At 34.6% G+C, this 19,701-nt stretch overlaps 1 protein-coding gene across 1 annotated transcript; it reads right to left on the bottom strand.

The window, feature by feature from the left end:
- Nucleotides 1-6,403: 6,403 nt before the first annotated feature.
- tmem121ab (transmembrane protein 121Ab) lies at nucleotides 6,404-9,200 on the bottom strand. Its single transcript, XM_059513428.1, has one exon. The coding sequence runs from the start codon at nucleotides 8,081-8,083 to the stop codon at nucleotides 7,133-7,135; it is 951 nt and encodes a 316-aa protein (XP_059369411.1). The 5' UTR covers nucleotides 8,084-9,200; the 3' UTR covers nucleotides 6,404-7,132.
- Nucleotides 9,201-19,701: the final 10,501 nt, after the last annotated feature.

The following is a 19,701-nucleotide window of genomic DNA, read 5'->3' as shown; positions in this document are numbered from 1 at the left end:
TCAAAGGAGGGATTTGGAAAAATGAATCGTTAAACGAGTAAGGTAAATTTAAATGCATATTATAAGACAATGAAGGTGTTTTATTTATTTATTTTATTTTGACCTTGCATGCATGTCAACCTATTGTTGGGGACTCCCAAAACCAAAATATGAGCCTTTCACCACCCATAATGGGGCACTGTAATGTCTTTCAAATGTGTGTTAAACTATAAAGGTATTATTGTTTGTGTATCCTAATAATCATGGCACTGCAGGTCACACTTGATGTGCAATTTTTCGTTCCACAAACTTAACTTTAAATGGAAATTAACCATTGATGCATGTAGACAATTAGTCTTTAGTAACTTCTGTCCATCTAGCAAGAAATAGCGACACTCAGTTGTGCTTTCCAAACAAAACCTGCCAGCACACAAGACACATTTCTATTCAATTATCGTTTGAACCTACCTGTCATGGTAGACTTCCCAAATGAACCATTTGCAATTCTGGATTAGTTCCATAAATTGCCTCGAAAAACTAAAAATGGCAGAATTCACTCACCACAAAACTGTTCAACCTTTGACTGCTGAAGTTAACAAATCCTGATGGTGGATCCTGAGCGCTCTAATGGAAGCCTGTGGATGTTTGGTATGATGGAGTTCATGAGCATTAGTGTTGGAGGATGCCCAAGTCACACATTTACGGCTGAGTATGTGACTGCAGGAAGCTGAACCTTCATTATAAATCTGCCTGAGTGTTATTAATGCAAATTGCTTTTTTGATATTGTGCTGCATCGTTGTATTGAAATCTATAATGTACACAAAACCGAGAAATATTGTCAGTAACCTGGAAGCCTGAACACTCTGGGTTCCCGCACCTTTTAACAAATGAATTTCTGTGACTTTTCCAGTCATTCAAGATTACTGGATTTAAAAAAAAAAAAAAAAAATCATATGTAGTTTGCAAGTACTTTTAGCACATAAAAGGATATAATAAAAGAAATAGAATGTCATGTTTTTTTAATGATTATGCATATATTCATATGATTTAATATAGCTTGGAAATCACAATTTTAAAAATGTAATTTATGATTACTTGGTTAGTCTGGATTAGAGGATTACAAATCATATATTTAACTTTTATATAAATATTTCCTTTTTTATTCATCATTGTATGCATATCAGGGTTGTTATAATTAATTGAAACTCAAATTAAAATATAAAAAGTATTTAAATAAAAGTTACAACTAAAATGTTCTGAAAATACAAATATAGACATTTAAATTTTTTTTTGCAAAAAACAACAAAATGACTAAAACTTAAAAAAAATTGAAAATAACAATGGGAATGTATATATATATATATAAAAAGATAATTATAAATATGAATAAACTATAATAGTATGATGATACTAAAATTACACTTTATATATATATACATGTAAGTGTAATTTTAGTATCAATATTTAGTATATTCATATTATTTAATTAACTGCATTGCGTGGAAATCACAATTTTAAAAATTAACCTGTGTTTTTTTTTGTCATTCAATTTTAATATAAAAGGACATTTCTATTTACTATGGAAAGGGCTTTTTTAGCCATTACTTGTATGCAGTGTTGGGAAGGTTACTTTGGAAATGTAATAGGTTACAGATTACAAGTTACCCTATTTAAAATGGAATAGTAGTGTAACTTTTTCAATTACTTTATTAAAGTAATGTAACTAATTACTTTTGAGTACTTTTTGATTACTTTTCTAAATTTGTGAAAATTAAAGAATAATAAATAAAAGCATATACATCAACTTAAATACAGTTATCTAATAAGCATGTGTCGTATTCTGTGTAATAAACTCCTGAAACATTGGTGTTTTTTTTAAACTGCTGTCTCTGTATATGATGATAGTTTTCTCAAAATAAGTAAAATGCACATGAAGTGACACAAAGCAGTTCTAGAAATTATGTTTATGTGCTTGTGTACTCCTATATTGAGGCAGCAGAGGTTGAAAACACTGCAAGCTTCAGTAGGCCTATGTGTAGTAAATGAAACCATGTCTTTGCCATTAATTTACAGGAGGGGCGGACTGGGAAGAAAATTCAGACAGGAAAATTCAAACTCATACAAACAAATTCATGGACAAAACTATTTTTTTGTATGGACCTGACATAAAAAAAGGTTTAAATCTTTAATTTGGGGACATGCAAAATAATTAAAGGTTCTCTCCTGAACTGCACCTACACTTCCATTTTTCTCTTCAGTCTCTTTATTTTGCCCTGTTATCCATCTCTCTCATGACTTTAATACTCAAGATTGAACAAAACTATACTTTACAATACAATACTCTACAATACTACAATATCTTTATAGAAAAATCCTAAAACTGTACACGAGTCATGTTTTTCCCTTACAAAAATTAACCTTGCTTTTATTAGCCTATAAAAAAGTAAAATAACCTTGTTTTGTTTTTGTTTTTTTGCAAATGGATTTGTATTTATTTTTAAATAAATACATTTGAAAAATAATTTTACATTTTTGGTTACCACATTTAAACAATAGTAACCATTTTCTCTGGATTTATAGTTAAATATTAAAATGTTAATTTTCGTAAGGGTTGTGTTGTTGTCTGTCGTAGCTCCCCCTAAACCTATAAAAAAATCGGAATTTTTTTCAGATAAATTCCTACTGTAACATTACAACAGATAATAATGATGTCCTTTATATAGTATTTTGAGTGATGACTGATGAGCAACGTGCTGCTGATTGATAAAAAAAAAAAAAAAAAAAAAAGCATCTTTACAGATGAAACTGACCTAAAACCCTGAACAGTATACTTCTGCTTCTCTGCTCCAGCAGTCCACTCTCTCTCTCTCTCTCTCTCTCTCTCTGTCTCTCTCCCTCTCTCTCTCTCTCTCGCATTGATTACTCTGAGTCTGATCCGAACCGTTTGGCGGAGGCGCGGAGAGCGCGCGAGTCATGACTAACACTTCATGACTTAATAGAGATTTAATTAATCAAATTATTCGCAAATGATCGCTTTAGTACATTCGGCAGGCAATTATACAATAATGATATTAAATAGTGGGGCAAAATCGGCTGCCAGGTCACCGGGAATTGTCCCGGTTCTCCCGGTGTCCAGTCCGCGCCTGATTTCCACAGACACGCGGAACGTGCAGGAGTCATATATTGCATTTTTGGGGCTTAATATTCACAGACACTAGTCCATGTCATGTTTTGATTCAAGTGTACTGACCTACTTTTGATTTAGTCATCCAAAATGTGGCATATTCCGTCCGCGTTAGGCATTCCGTTTTTATGAATGGATTCTACGAACCAGACTGTATTTCCGCATCCCGGAAATTATTAGGGCGGTATGTCTCAGAATAGTCAGTGCAATTTGGGAAATAAATCAGTTAAATCTGTATGTGGATGTGTGTAAATATTAAAATGTAATCCCCTTTGTAATCGTTAAAAATTCATAAGTAACTGTAATTTAATTACTCATTTTTTCGTAGTAACTGTAACTAATTACAGTTACAATAATTTTGTAATTAAATTACGTAACGCCGTTACATGTAACTAGTTACTCCCCAACACTGCTTGTATGCATCTCTGGGTTATTGTACGTAATTCAAACTAAAATTCAAACTACAATTTAAGATAAAAAAATTGAATTACTTTATGTACTAAAATACTGATGCATACTGTATATTCAAATGATTAAATTAAATACAAATCATTATTTAAATTTCATAAATCTTTTGATATTTCCAGGTTTCCTTTCCCAGAAGTAACCTATGCAATACAGTACTTGCTTTAATAAAGAGTTTAATCTATTAAAACACATGATTGACACCCAGTGTCCTTTCTTCAATCCTGTGCTGTAATGCTTTAGGCTCTTTTGAAAGTGCAACCGGTTACATTTGCAATGAAAAGATGATGAAATGCAATGTGAAGGTACTTATCATGCATTGAATACTTTTTTTCTAATGCATTATATATACAGGCCTCAAGTCAAGTGTTTCCATCTTTCTCTCTTTGTCATTTTTTGAGCACTAAACACACATTTGAAGGCTTGCGACCCCTTGACTGGTTTTAGAGTGAGGCTGAATCTTTAATGCTGTAAAGCAAATGTAAGAATGCCTAAGGGGCTGCTGACATCTGAACGGGGTTTATTGATGCATTTTGAATGAAAGATGATGTTCCTCCATCTCTTTGCTTTTCACTGTGAATGATAACAAGTCTGTGTCTCAGGATTGTGCACACAAATCAATTCCTTTCAATTATTATTAGAATACCACATGCTTAATATTTGCACACTTACATATATTTGTCTAATTACTCTTTACAATTTACAGTATGTGATTAAATACTGTGATAAACACTTAAATTACTAAATTATAGATCATAGTGTAATGCTGTATTCCAACCATAGGTTGTTTTGAGCTGAAGGTTAGGACTGAATCTTAAATATTTATCAAGAAAAAAAATGTTTTTGCACAGTAATACTCAGATGTAGCCACTGCATCCATGTCTCACACAAATAGATTCTGACATCCAATAACAAAAATAGATTTTGGTGTTAATGTTGTTGTTGAAAATAAATTAATTAATTAATAACAATTTTGGGGGTTAATTGCCATATTAAATAAAATAAAAAAATAAAGTCTTAAATATCAATTTCTCCTTAAATTAAATTATATTTTATATAATGAATTTATATATGTAAAATTATTTTATGCAAAGCTGTAAAAACAAAGCTCTAAATAAAATAAAATGATTGAAAACACATTCTTGATTAATTAAATATGTTACTTTCTTTTTTTGTAATAATTCCAGTTTTGGTGTTTGCATCAAATCACATTTACAAAAGTTATTTTACATGCTTATAAAACATTAAAAGCAAGTAAAGTGTCTGCTTTAATGTTTCTAATAACTTTTGTGAAAAATGTCAAAATATGGGTGAAATAACATTCCATTATCATATACAGCATAACAAATATAACAAATATATTAAAAAGTGATCATACAGATTGGTCTTGTTTACTTATTGTTACACTGAATGTCATTTTAGTGTGTGTCTTTTGATAATCATGGTCATAAATGTATGATAGTAATTATTTTTTGCTTAGAAAAATAACAAAACAGGAGCATTTCTAATGTATGGAGAAAAAAAATTAAAGCTGTATTATTAACCATTTATTGTTTTGATGTTTGAAAAAACCTTTTTGCCTTTGTTCCTTATTTTTCAGTAAAACTATATTAAATAGTTGAAATGAAACAGAATATGTTTAATGTGTCAATGATTCACCAAACAAAAATGTAAGAGTTGCACAAATGAGTTTTACAGTATTTATACATTAATAAAGTTTTCAGTGCTGCACATCTTGAAATTATAATCACCGTCATTCTCACGTGAACATGTGTGTAGTGCTAAAAGACTATTATTGACTATGAATATTTATCTCTGGTACGATTCAGAAAAAAACATGCAATCAGTGTTGTGTTTTTTCTAAATAATATTAAAGTAAATGGTATGTTGAGAGAAACTCAATCTGTCTGATGGTAGGTGTACACTAAAGTAGAGAAATTCTCAAAAAACACAATACGCAGCGGAGTGAGTCAACATCAACTGAGACCGCCCACCATATGCAGGTGGCAATAAACGAATGTTGCTGAAATATAATACATCAGGTTGCTACATCTGCTGAATAAATCAGACGTGGAGGGTAAATGGTTTTCGCATTCGCATCGTGTAGAGAGGGAAGGCGGTTTAATTCCGCAGTGTCCAGGCCTTAGAGTTTTTTGGAATCAGTTTCACGCTGTGTGGCTTTAGAAAGGTGAGTCCCTGCTGATGGGGGTCACGCATAATTTATTTCATTTTCCCAGATGCCATTTACCCTTCCATCTGCTTCCGCAGACACGGTGTGTTTACTCAAACATTAGAAGAACCGATTTAAACAGGGGCTGCGATGGAAACGCTGTGATCTTCTGTTCATGTGGAGAAAATGTGTGGGGTGATCGGACAGCACAGGGGTTGCCAGGTCTGCATAACAAAACTGGGCCTTTGGCCAACCAGAAATAGCCCAGTGACCATATACAAACTCGATCAGAACTCGAAATATGCAATTGCCATACCTAAAATACATATTTCACAGTCATTGTTATGCAAATTGAAAACCACTATATTGTAGTGATTATACAGAGAGCTCAAAGGCTCCTTACCTGTGGCTGTCCTTCAAAAAAGTTTACATCCACCACAGTTTTATCATTTGTAGAATATAAAATATTTTAATTCAAATATAATTTATGCAGAATGTCAAACCATTAACTCGCAGGGGGAAAATTCCATGGGAATGCAGACTTGTCCAACCCTGGACTAGCAATTCTGTTGTCATAAAAACCAGATGACAAAACCCTTTTTTTATTTTTTATTATTAAATACAACTGAATCCTCAAACAATAGTGTAAAAAGGCAAATACACAAGTGGTATATATAATAATTATAATAACAATGATAGCAATAATAATCCATATACCAACCAAGTGGTGGTACATTCACTGACTTTTTCCTAAACAATTCCATAAAGGTCATCGCACACAAATGTCTTTCTTTTTCCTCTCATTCTCATTTCTTTAAATGTCAACACATCATAATACACAAGCGCAAACACATACTGCAGGCATGTAGGACTACTCCCCAACATTTGGTCATAAACATCAACCTGACCTAACTAGTTCCCTTATTGATAAATTCATTGCACCCTTTTTCCATTCCCCCATTCATTACTTGCAAGACAGGAAAATATCTGATGCACCTCAGCAACAGGAAGTCACACACAAAAAAGTGGATGGAAACAGTTTGGTCTCTCGAACATGTATTTTGCACCACAGTCCTTTTGCTACTGTACAGAAAGAAAACAGCTTGGTTCTTCATTGCCAACTGTGGTGAACGAATTATAAAACACTGATTTTATTTATTTATTTATTTTATTTTTTACAACAGCTCATATTTGGTTGATTTACTTCAGTCCACAACAGGATGCAGCACTTCATAATGCTGGACCCCAAAACAGTTAATCAGTTTTTATCTGGTGGTTTGAATGCTTATTGTTGGCTCCAAGTCAAACAAAATCCTTCATTTTGGTTCCTTGGTCATGTATCCATAATCTCCCGTGCAGAAGTGGGTTCATGTGGAAGGCTTGTGGCATTAGGAAGAGCTTGTCCATGTCCCACCGAGTTCTGCTGGACTTCCATGGGAATTCCGGTTGTGTTCTCTTGATTTGGGAATTCATGCGACTGTTTCCGGTACTCAAGAAAGGTGCATGCCTTGGTCGCGATGGCCACCACATTCTTGCCAACGAAGATGGTTGAAACCCGGCTGTCCTGGAAGATCACCATGTTGACGCCACGTATGAGGATGGTGACGATGTTAATGGTGACCAGACTGAGAAGAGGATAGAGCATCATCTTCTGGGGCGACACGTGGTCACCTTGCACGTTGATCTCGCTCAGGGACACACAGGGAAGAATCAGAAGCAAAATGTAGCAGTAGAAGAACATCAAACCTTCCGCCCAAATGGGCAAACCAGTCCGCTGCGGCTCCCAAAGGTTTGCCTGCATATCCAGCAGGTCCAGCAAGTCCAGAGCCACCCAGAAAAGCCGACCCCTCATGTCTTCTTTCCTCCGAAAGGTACGGACATATTCCATGCTGTCCAGAGCCACCAGAACTAGGTAGAGGCCTGGCACACAAATAGATAACAATAAAGTCAAAGCCTTCCGGGCGACAGTCTCTAGACTCTTGCGATCAGCCTTACAGTTCTGGAAGACAAAGTAAAGCTTGATCTCCAGCACAAAGATATAGAGGAACCAAAGGATCATGGCGTATCCTCGTCGAGCCGTCCGCACTTCTGCTCCAACCCAAACTGCCACATACCGGAGGACAATAAGAAAGCAGACATCCCCAACAAGGACAATGATGCAGACGCCGATCTTTCGTGGCCCCTGATTCTGCTCAACCAGGTAGGCATCCATGAAGGCCATGCTGGTCATGATGACAAAGGTGGTAAGACACACATGCCGCTTGTCCGGTGGTGGCAACACCATGCTGAGGGCCACCACCGCATGCACTCACTCACAGCAATGTTGTCCACTCTGTTGCACTTGGGTTTGAAGGACTCTTGAAGTTGCAGGTCGAGCTTTGTAGGACTGGTTGGAGCGGTTGTTTTTCAACCCTTTGAAGGCATTTGCATTTCCAGTATTTTGTAAACTTGACCCAGGAACAAAGTAAAAAGAAATTACTCTACTAAAAAGTGAATTGCTCCCAGTTGACAGTTTGATTCACACTGCTTTGCTAGGGTTGTATTGATTGTAAATCTGAAGGAAAAGTGTTAAATGGTACAGAGGGCCAAAAAAGTATATATACAGTAGGGCTAATTTGCAAAGCAAATGCAACTCTTGAAGACTGAAGAGAGCTGTTTCACAATCTTGGTCTCTGCAAATGATTCTTCTTTGATTGATTGTTAATCTGAAGAAACAGTGCTAAATTATACAAAGTTCCAAAAATGTCCAGAGCAGGATTACTTTTTCAATAGAAATGCCACTCTTGAAAACCAAACGGACCTGTTTCACAGTCTTGGTCTTGGAAGATAGTTCTACCCTGATGCACTAAATGGAAGAGAAATCTGCCCATTAATCATCAGGGTCAAGCTTTAATGTGCTGGTTAGAGTGGCTGCCATTTCAACCCAGTTCTGCTAACTTTGAAGGTATTTACATTTCCAATGGTTTGTAAACCTGATGCAGGAACAAAGTAAACATTTTTTATTTCATTTTACCAAAAAAGCAGTTGCTTCCAACTGACAGTTTGATTCACTGCTTTGCAAGGGTTGAACTGATTGTAAATCTGAAGAAATAGCGTAAAAAGATACAAAGTTTCAAAAAAGATCCAGATCAGGATTACGTTTCAATGGAAATGCAACTTTTGCAAACCATAGCGAACTGTGAAAACCTTGGTTCTTGGTCCGACTTGGCCTATAAATCAGCAGGATCAAGCTTGGCTGTTTGGAGGTGCTGCTTTTTTAACCCATTTCTGTGAATTTTGAAGGCATTTGCATATCCAATATGTCATAAACTTGAACCAGGAACAAAGTAAAAAAGAACTTATCCTTTTAAAAAGCCAATTGCTTCCGACTGACAGTTTAATTCACACTGCATTGCAAGAGTCGTATTGATTGTAAATCTGAAAAAAAAAATAGTCTTAAATGATACAAAGAGCCAAAAAGGTCTAGAGCAGGGTTACTTTGCAATGGAAATACAACTCTTATAGGACCAAAGGGACTTGGTTTCACAATCCTGGTCTTAGCAGATGATTCTTCCCCAGCGCACTAAATGGAAGAGAAATTTGCCCATAAATCAGCGTTGTATTGATCCTGTTAGACCGCACGCCTGCCCAACCTCAGCATTCTTGATGAGACGTTATAACTTTCCTCTTCCACAGTCATGCGATTGGAAGGTAATGTGTGTATACATGGGCTTTCCCGGAAGCTTTGCATGCATTTGCTGGATTGTGGGTCAGAGTTCTCTAAGCTAAGTATTGTTGTGGTAGGTTTTTTTTCTTGTAACAGGAAGCTAACTGAGAAAATCAAGCATAGGAACTGAATGTTCGGACTGTAGATACTCAGCAATTACCGAGCAACATTTGTTTGCATCTGCCAATGTGGAATTGCTCAGCAGTGGAAGATTGACTCTTGAGGGCTGGTGGTCTTCATCCATCGATCATCCGGACATGAGGTCAGTGGCTCCAGGGGCTCCACATCTGTCTATGGCTCCCCCAGGGGGAATCTCTTTTACTGGGCTTTAGTTTCATCCTCGCCTGCTATTCTGACACAACCTGGAAAGAGAGGAAATAAAAGGAGCTGTCAGCACACTGTGGATAATAAATCACGGCTCATAGCTTGGAACAGCATATTCAGTCATGCCAATGTGTCAGCATCATTTAAAGAGATGTGATAACAACATTGGAGAAATACACTGTTACATGGCCACTTATTCATTTACACTCTTTAATAATACAAGGGAGGCTCACAAAACTAAAGTAAACTACAGTAAACTACAGTTAACCAAGACAATGTTTTAGCAGTGATTTAAGCATCACATGCAGGAGAGTGGAAGCCAAGCAATTAAAAAATGATTTCTTCTTCTTTTTTGGTCTTGTTTACCATTACAAAATTCTCTACATTTTTCAATCAGGATACTTTAGAAGGAAATTGTCTTGTTTCTGGTAAAGTCTAGTCTCTTAAGACATGAAAATTACACAAGTTTATGCTTAAAATGAGAAGAAATGTGGGCGGAATAAGAAAAAAAAAAAGATCCTGTATACAAATACTGATAGGTATGCTGATAAGATGTTTTAAGCATTCATTTACTTTATTCTGATATTTTTGTCTTTTTGTTTCTTAACCAAATATAACTTAAATATAAAAATACGAAGAAAATAAATTTTTGCAGTGAGAACTGTGAGAGAAAAAGCTCAAAGGGTCTTTGAGGATCCACTCAAACCTTTTTTAGTTTTTGATGTTAGAATGATACAGATTTGATAATTTGGACTTTTATTTAACATGTCATAAGTGCATGTATTTTTTTAATGAAATGTCCATGAAATGTCTTTGATATTTATTTAATCACAGATAAATATTTTATTGCTCAAAACTGCCTTTTCATCACACACCAGACATGACTGGGTTCTCAGTTTTATTTCCTTTAAGTATCAACTTTGTCTCTGATGTTTCTCATAAAATTCCTTAGAAAAATGTGAAAATAGATTGACACAGTAAGTGTAGGCATAAAATGAATGTGAGTTGCAGTTCAGATCATTTGATCTAGGACGAATTGGATTAGAAGTGTTGTGTTAACATCAAAATCTGATATGTGATTGCAAACGCTGGTATCTTGGCAGAAGTGAACATGGTTTGAGACGTAGTTGAAACTCTAGAGGAGATTACTTTGGTATTTTTTCCTGAGGTCCAGCAGAGTTCAGCAAAAAACAATTACTCTCAATTTACATTTGCTCCTAATTTATTCTCATTTCTGTCAAGGAGAAACAATTGAGCTATTAGGGGATCACATTTTCTTTTCTACTGGATCATTGAGCTTGAAAGATGGTTGAAGGAAAAGGTGAGATTTGATATACTGTTGAAAGAAATATCTAAGGAACACACGCTTGTAGTGATTCACAAGGCAACAAATTAACACATAAAGGTTTTTTTTCCACTTTTGTTTTCACTTTAAGAAAAATATGTTATTTTTAAAGGCTAATGTTTTAACAATTTAAGTATGTCTGGCAAAGAATGATGACATTTATAATCATGCATTTGATGGATTTATGCAGATCAATAAACTTCCATCGTTAATAATTCAAGCTGAGAGACTGTGTAACAGTGTTTGGAGATCCATTTAGACTGACCTGTTTAATATTCACAAACTGAGCCGCTGGCGTTTGTCTGATAGCCGAGGACGCAGGAGTGCTAATCAACACACTGGGCTGACATTTCACTAAAATTGAGCACAAATAATGAAAACTTGATACAAAACACAGCTCAATATCATTTGCTCTCTCATCCCAAATTATAGTATCAATCTGAAAAATGGAAGAAAAACAACAAAAATTTAACCGGAAGGTAATTTGAGTGTGTTTTTAATGGTGACCATCAAGAGATGAGTTAAGCTCTCTCTCTCTTTCTCTGTCATGTCCAACACAATCTTATTAGCATTTGGCAGAGTACACAGATAGCAGACATAGATCTCATTTCTATGCCTGTCAGCTCAGAATGATAGATACTTCACTCTGATCCAGCCTAAAACATGAATATGCTACTTAAATAAGAAAACATAGATTTTTTAGCTTTGCTATTCTGGAGAAAAATGTATTTCCCAAATAAATACATGCAAAACCAAGTGACATTAGTATGCATCCTGTCACTTACAATACACATTTACAAGACTACTTAGATGTGTACATAAACTTACAGTTTTCAGTATAATGTTTCATTTGCAAATGTACATTTAAAATACTTTATTTGTAATGAGAACAAGTACTTAACCATTGTGCTGTGCTGAAAATCCTTCACCCAATTTGGTATTCCTTTTCTAAATTTATTGTAAAAATCACCAAATCTTGGATTTAATATTTTTGTCAACTTGTTTTCACCAATTTGGCAACATACTGTACACTCAAAAACACAATCAATGAGGCATATGATCAAACACAAATACAAAACCTGTGCTAATTTAAAAAAAATTGCTTAAAAGACATAACTAGCATAACTAGCCATTATTGTGTCCAGGACACAAAAAATAATAATAATAATAATTGATGATGAATATATTGCTACATATTTTTCAAGGCACCAAATCTGCAATAAAAAGTCAGTGATCTCAATATAAACTCATATATTTCTGATCAAACAATATGCTTCTTTGCATATTCATTTTATATCTTTCTAAAATAACTGTGTTTCAATAACTGACTCATTTGTGTCTAGTTTTATTTCCCCAAAGGAATTTTAAAGATGGATGAACCAAATCAACTGACAGCGAACCAGACGAATGTTACAACTGTTCAAACTCGGCTGCGTGAAAACTTCATGTCCCTTCGATGTAACTTCCCTCACAATGAAGACAATATTATATTAAGCACAGCTGTTCTCAGACAAGAGCTGTTTCACTGACAAAATCCCATATCTTCATCGCTGCCTGAATTAAAACAATTAATTATGAAATGCATCCTCTTTCAAGCCCCTAATGCATAATGAAAAAATCTGCAATATTCATAGACATGTAATTTAAAAATGCACTTTGTCAGTTTTTCTTTTCTATATCAAGTGCTGCAAAATGACTCAAACGCTGATTAATTGCCAGATCTGTTGCTCTGAGAGACTAAAATATCCTGATAAAACCGAATTAGTAAAAATTTTTAGAAACTTCTTTTGTTCATAAAATCTTGTAGGACCAGTCAGTGATCATTTATTTTAAATGTATCATGCAAAATTGAAACTAAGAGTAAAGTAGTCATTTAGCAGAAAGCTTTTATCCAGAGTGTTTAACTACATTTACATTTATCTGACGCTTTTATCCAAAGCGACTTACAATTGCTATATATGTCAGAGGTCGCACGCCTCTGGAGCAACTAGGGGTTAAGTGTCTTGCTCAGGGACACATTGGTGTCACACAGTGGATTCGAACCCGGGTCTCTCACACCAAAGGCATGGGTCTTATCCACTGCGCCAACACCAACCCCTGACTAAAGACAATCTAGTAACAAATCAAAATAACAGTGATCATTTGCTCACTAACAAACAAACATGTCTTTCCACATCAAAAGACAAACAGCAAGAGCTGGTTGAAATCACCAGTGCCTATTAATTTGAAAATGCACTGCACAGGTTTTTATCAGTCCATCAGTAAACTAAATCATGTTCAAGCTTCTGAAGAAGAACCAGCGGCATTTGCCAAAGTTTGCCGCGTTCACTGCATCAAACATTTGGAAGATATCCAGGAGTTTTATTGGAGACACTTGGTATCAAGTAAACAAGATATTCATGAGCAGAACTGAATATTAGAGATAACGGGGCCAATCAGTGTGTGAAACGCTGAGCGAGTTCATGAAAATACATGGAGCCCACAGGTGCAAAATACATTCTGGTGTGAGAAACTGATGTGGTTGATTGGTTTTTAAGTGAAAGAATGAAAAATAAGCAATGTAGTTTACATTGACTATGCTTTTCTTAAAGAAGTCATGCTAAAATGTTGACAAAAAGAGCATCAAAGATTGAAATAGCTGATCGCACGGCAATGTACAGCACCATTAATAAATGATGTATAGCTGTATTACTGTTGCTGTGATTAGGCCACTTATATATGCTATTTTTATGGTATGGCCACTTATAAAATAAGTAAATAAAAAGATAATTCAGACTTTTTCTCTCATAATTCTGAGTTAATATCGCGACCGTTTTACATTCACAATTCTGAAATAACACTGAAATACTAAGATAGGCTACTTGCGAGATAAAGAGAGACAAAAACTGAATTCTGCGTAAAGACTTTTAATATATTAGTATTTAGGTTCAGAGCGCACCGTTTTATATATTACACAGTCAGTGTAATATAAAGTGTGACATTAATTAGTAACGGGATCTAAAAATAATGTCATCATATTTTAAACATGTTTTCAGAGCGCACCTTTTCTTTACAAACGCTTTTATCATCGCGTCACGCAAAAGTGCGCACCGTGTTTGGTAAATTAATCTTTTCATTCCTCATTATTTTGTAAAATAAAACATCATATGAGCATTGAACATTAAAAGAGTATTATAGATATTCAGTTGATGTTAAGGTCTGTATGTCTGATGTTAATCTTGTAGTTAATATATTTTACATTTTATTAGCTTGTGCACCCACTCATTCGCGTTTGCTGGTTAGTGCATTCGCATTTGTTGAGCGCATGTGTAAAAAAACCTCACAATTAATGACCTGATTAAAAAGCTCATAATAATAAATAAGCCAAACCCTGGAGCTGAGAGCGAACTTTTGTTTTATGCTGATATGATGCATCAACTTTGTCTCTGATGTTTCTCATAAAATTCCTTAGAAAAATGTGAAAATAGATTGACACAGTAAGTGTAGGCATAAAATGAATGTGAGTTGCAGTTCAGATCATTTGATCTAGGACGAATTGGATTAGAAGTGTTGTGTTAACATCAAAATCTGATATGTGATTGCAAACGCTGGTATCTTGGCAGAAGTGAACATGGTTTGAGACGTAGTTGAAACTCTAGAGGAGATTACTTTGGTATTTTTTCCTGAGGTCCAGCAGAGTTCAGCAAAAAACAATTACTCTCAATTTACATTTGCTCCTAATTTATTCTCATTTCTGTCAAGGAGAAACAATTGAGCTATTAGGGGATCACATTTTCTTTTCTACTGGATCATTGAGCTTGAAAGATGGTTGAAGGAAAAGGTGAGATTTGATATACTGTTGAAAGAAATATCTAAGGAACACACGCTTGTAGTGATTCACAAGGCAACAAATTAACACATAAAGGTTTTTTTTCCACTTTTGTTTTCACTTTAAGAAAAATATGTTATTTTTAAAGGCTAATGTTTTAACAATTTAAGTATGTCTGGCAAAGAATGATGACATTTATAATCATGCATTTGATGGATTTATGCAGATCAATAAACTTCCATCGTTAATAATTCAAGCTGAGAGACTGTGTAACAGTGTTTGGAGATCCATTTAGACTGACCTGTTTAATATTCACAAACTGAGCCGCTGGCGTTTGTCTGATAGCCGAGGACGCAGGAGTGCTAATCAACACACTGGGCTGACATTTCACTAAAATTGAGCACAAATAATGAAAACTTGATACAAAACACAGCTCAATATCATTTGCTCTCTCATCCCAAATTATAGTATCAATCTGAAAAATGGAAGAAAAACAACAAAAATTTAACCGGAAGGTAATTTGAGTGTGTTTTTAATGGTGACCATCAAGAGATGAGTTAAGCTCTCTCTCTCTTTCTCTGTCATGTCCAACACAATCTTATTAGCATTTGGCAGAGTACACAGATAGCAGACATAGATCTCATTTCTATGCCTGTCAGCTCAGAATGATAGATACTTCACTCTGATCCAGCCTAAAACATGAATATGCTACTTAAATAAGAAAACATAGATTTTTTAGCTTTGCTATTCTGGAGAAAAATGTATTTCCCAAATAAATACATGCAAAACCAAGTGACATTAGTATGCATCCTGTCACTTACAATACACATTTACAAGACTACTTAGATGTGTACATAAACTTACAGTTTTCAGTATAATGTTTCATTTGCAAATGTACATTTAAAATACTTTATTTGTAATGAGAACAAGTACTTAACCATTGTGCTGTGCTGAAAATCCTTCACCCAATTTGGTATTCCTTTTCTAAATTTATTGTAAAAATCACCAAATCTTGGATTTAATATTTTTGTCAACTTGTTTTCACCAATTTGGCAACATACTGTACACTCAAAAACACAATCAATGAGGCATATGATCAAACACAAATACAAAACCTGTGCTAATTTAAAAAAAATTGCTTAAAAGACATAACTAGCATAACTAGCCATTATTGTGTCCAGGACACAAAAAATAATAATAATAATAATTGATGATGAATATATTGCTACATATTTTTCAAGGCACCAAATCTGCAATAAAAAGTCAGTGATCTCAATATAAACTCATATATTTCTGATCAAACAATATGCTTCTTTGCATATTCATTTTATATCTTTCTAAAATAACTGTGTTTCAATAACTGACTCATTTGTGTCTAGTTTTATTTCCCCAAAGGAATTTTAAAGATGGATGAACCAAATCAACTGACAGCGAACCAGACGAATGTTACAACTGTTCAAACTCGGCTGCGTGAAAACTTCATGTCCCTTCGATGTAACTTCCCTCACAATGAAGACAATATTATATTAAGCACAGCTGTTCTCAGACAAGAGCTGTTTCACTGACAAAATCCCATATCTTCATCGCTGCCTGAATTAAAACAATTAATTATGAAATGCATCCTCTTTCAAGCCCCTAATGCATAATGAAAAAATCTGCAATATTCATAGACATGTAATTTAAAAATGCACTTTGTCAGTTTTTCTTTTCTATATCAAGTGCTGCAAAATGACTCAAACGCTGATTAATTGCCAGATCTGTTGCTCTGAGAGACTAAAATATCCTGATAAAACCGAATTAGTAAAAATTTTTAGAAACTTCTTTTGTTCATAAAATCTTGTAGGACCAGTCAGTGATCATTTATTTTAAATGTATCATGCAAAATTGAAACTAAGAGTAAAGTAGTCATTTAGCAGAAAGCTTTTATCCAGAGTGTTTAACTACATTTACATTTATCTGACGCTTTTATCCAAAGCGACTTACAATTGCTATATATGTCAGAGGTCGCACGCCTCTGGAGCAACTAGGGGTTAAGTGTCTTGCTCAGGGACACATTGGTGTCACACAGTGGATTCGAACCCGGGTCTCTCACACCAAAGGCATGGGTCTTATCCACTGCGCCAACACCAACCCCTGACTAAAGACAATCTAGTAACAAATCAAAATAACAGTGATCATTTGCTCACTAACAAACAAACATGTCTTTCCACATCAAAAGACAAACAGCAAGAGCTGGTTGAAATCACCAGTGCCTATTAATTTGAAAATGCACTGCACAGGTTTTTATCAGTCCATCAGTAAACTAAATCATGTTCAAGCTTCTGAAGAAGAACCAGCGGCATTTGCCAAAGTTTGCCGCGTTCACTGCATCAAACATTTGGAAGATATCCAGGAGTTTTATTGGAGACACTTGGTATCAAGTAAACAAGATATTCATGAGCAGAACTGAATATTAGAGATAACGGGGCCAATCAGTGTGTGAAACGCTGAGCGAGTTCATGAAAATACATGGAGCCCACAGGTGCAAAATACATTCTGGTGTGAGAAACTGATGTGGTTGATTGGTTTTTAAGTGAAAGAATGAAAAATAAGCAATGTAGTTTACATTGACTATGCTTTTCTTAAAGAAGTCATGCTAAAATGTTGACAAAAAGAGCATCAAAGATTGAAATAGCTGATCGCACGGCAATGTACAGCACCATTAATAAATGATGTATAGCTGTATTACTGTTGCTGTGATTAGGCCACTTATATATGCTATTTTTATGGTATGGCCACTTATAAAATAAGTAAATAAAAAGATAATTCAGACTTTTTCTCTCATAATTCTGAGTTAATATCGCGACCGTTTTACATTCACAATTCTGAAATAACACTGAAATACTAAGATAGGCTACTTGCGAGATAAAGAGAGACAAAAACTGAATTCTGCGTAAAGACTTTTAATATATTAGTATTTAGGTTCAGAGCGCACCGTTTTATATATTACACAGTCAGTGTAATATAAAGTGTGACATTAATTAGTAACGGGATCTAAAAATAATGTCATCATATTTTAAACATGTTTTCAGAGCGCACCTTTTCTTTACAAACGCTTTTATCATCGCGTCACGCAAAAGTGCGCACCGTGTTTGGTAAATTAATCTTTTCATTCCTCATTATTTTGTAAAATAAAACATCATATGAGCATTGAACATTAAAAGAGTATTATAGATATTCAGTTGATGTTAAGGTCTGTATGTCTGATGTTAATCTTGTAGTTAATATATTTTACATTTTATTAGCTTGTGCACCCACTCATTCGCGTTTGCTGGTTAGTGCATTCGCATTTGTTGAGCGCATGTGTAAAAAAACCTCACAATTAATGACCTGATTAAAAAGCTCATAATAATAAATAAGCCAAACCCTGGAGCTGAGAGCGAACTTTTGTTTTATGCTGATATGATGCATCAACTTTGTCTCTGATGTTTCTCATAAAATTCCTTAGAAAAATGTGAAAATAGATTGACACAGTAAGTGTAGGCATAAAATGAATGTGAGTTGCAGTTCAGATCATTTGATCTAGGACGAATTGGATTAGAAGTGTTGTGTTAACATCAAAATCTGATATGTGATTGCAAACGCTGGTATCTTGGCAGAAGTGAACATGGTTTGAGACGTAGTTGAAACTCTAGAGGAGATTACTTTGGTATTTTTTCCTGAGGTCCAGCAGAGTTCAGCAAAAAACAATTACTCTCAATTTACATTTGCTCCTAATTTATTCTCATTTCTGTCAAGGAGAAACAATTGAGCTATTAGGGGATCACATTTTCTTTTCTACTGGATCATTGAGCTTGAAAGATGGTTGAAGGAAAAGGTGAGATTTGATATACTGTTGAAAGAAATATCTAAGGAACACACGCTTGTAGTGATTCACAAGGCAACAAATTAACACATAAAGGTTTTTTTTCCACTTTTGTTTTCACTTTAAGAAAAATATGTTATTTTTAAAGGCTAATGTTTTAACAATTTAAGTATGTCTGGCAAAGAATGATGACATTTATAATCATGCATTTGATGGATTTATGCAGATCAATAAACTTCCATCGTTAATAATTCAAGCTGAGAGACTGTGTAACAGTGTTTGGAGATCCATTTAGACTGACCTGTTTAATATTCACAAACTGAGCCGCTGGCGTTTGTCTGATAGCCGAGGACGCAGGAGTGCTAATCAACACACTGGGCTGACATTTCACTAAAATTGAGCACAAATAATGAAAACTTGATACAAAACACAGCTCAATATCATTTGCTCTCTCATCCCAAATTATAGTATCAATCTGAAAAATGGAAGAAAAACAACAAAAATTTAACCGGAAGGTAATTTGAGTGTGTTTTTAATGGTGACCATCAAGAGATGAGTTAAGCTCTCTCTCTCTTTCTCTGTCATGTCCAACACAATCTTATTAGCATTTGGCAGAGTACACAGATAGCAGACATAGATCTCATTTCTATGCCTGTCAGCTCAGAATGATAGATACTTCACTCTGATCCAGCCTAAAACATGAATATGCTACTTAAATAAGAAAACATAGATTTTTTAGCTTTGCTATTCTGGAGAAAAATGTATTTCCCAAATAAATACATGCAAAACCAAGTGACATTAGTATGCATCCTGTCACTTACAATACACATTTACAAGACTACTTAGATGTGTACATAAACTTACAGTTTTCAGTA

The sequence above is a fragment of the Carassius carassius genome, chromosome 27 (assembly GCF_963082965.1).
Source record: "Carassius carassius chromosome 27, fCarCar2.1, whole genome shotgun sequence".
NCBI classification, from domain to species: Eukaryota; Metazoa; Chordata; class Actinopteri; order Cypriniformes; family Cyprinidae; genus Carassius; species Carassius carassius.
This window is presented reverse-complemented; position numbering and strand designations above follow the sequence as displayed.

What these genes read in the sequence shown, in the direction of transcription:
- tmem121ab (XM_059513428.1), bottom strand. Translation starts at nt 8,083, where the DNA reads ATGGTGTTGCCACCACCGGACAAGCGGCATGTGTGTCTTACCACCTTT.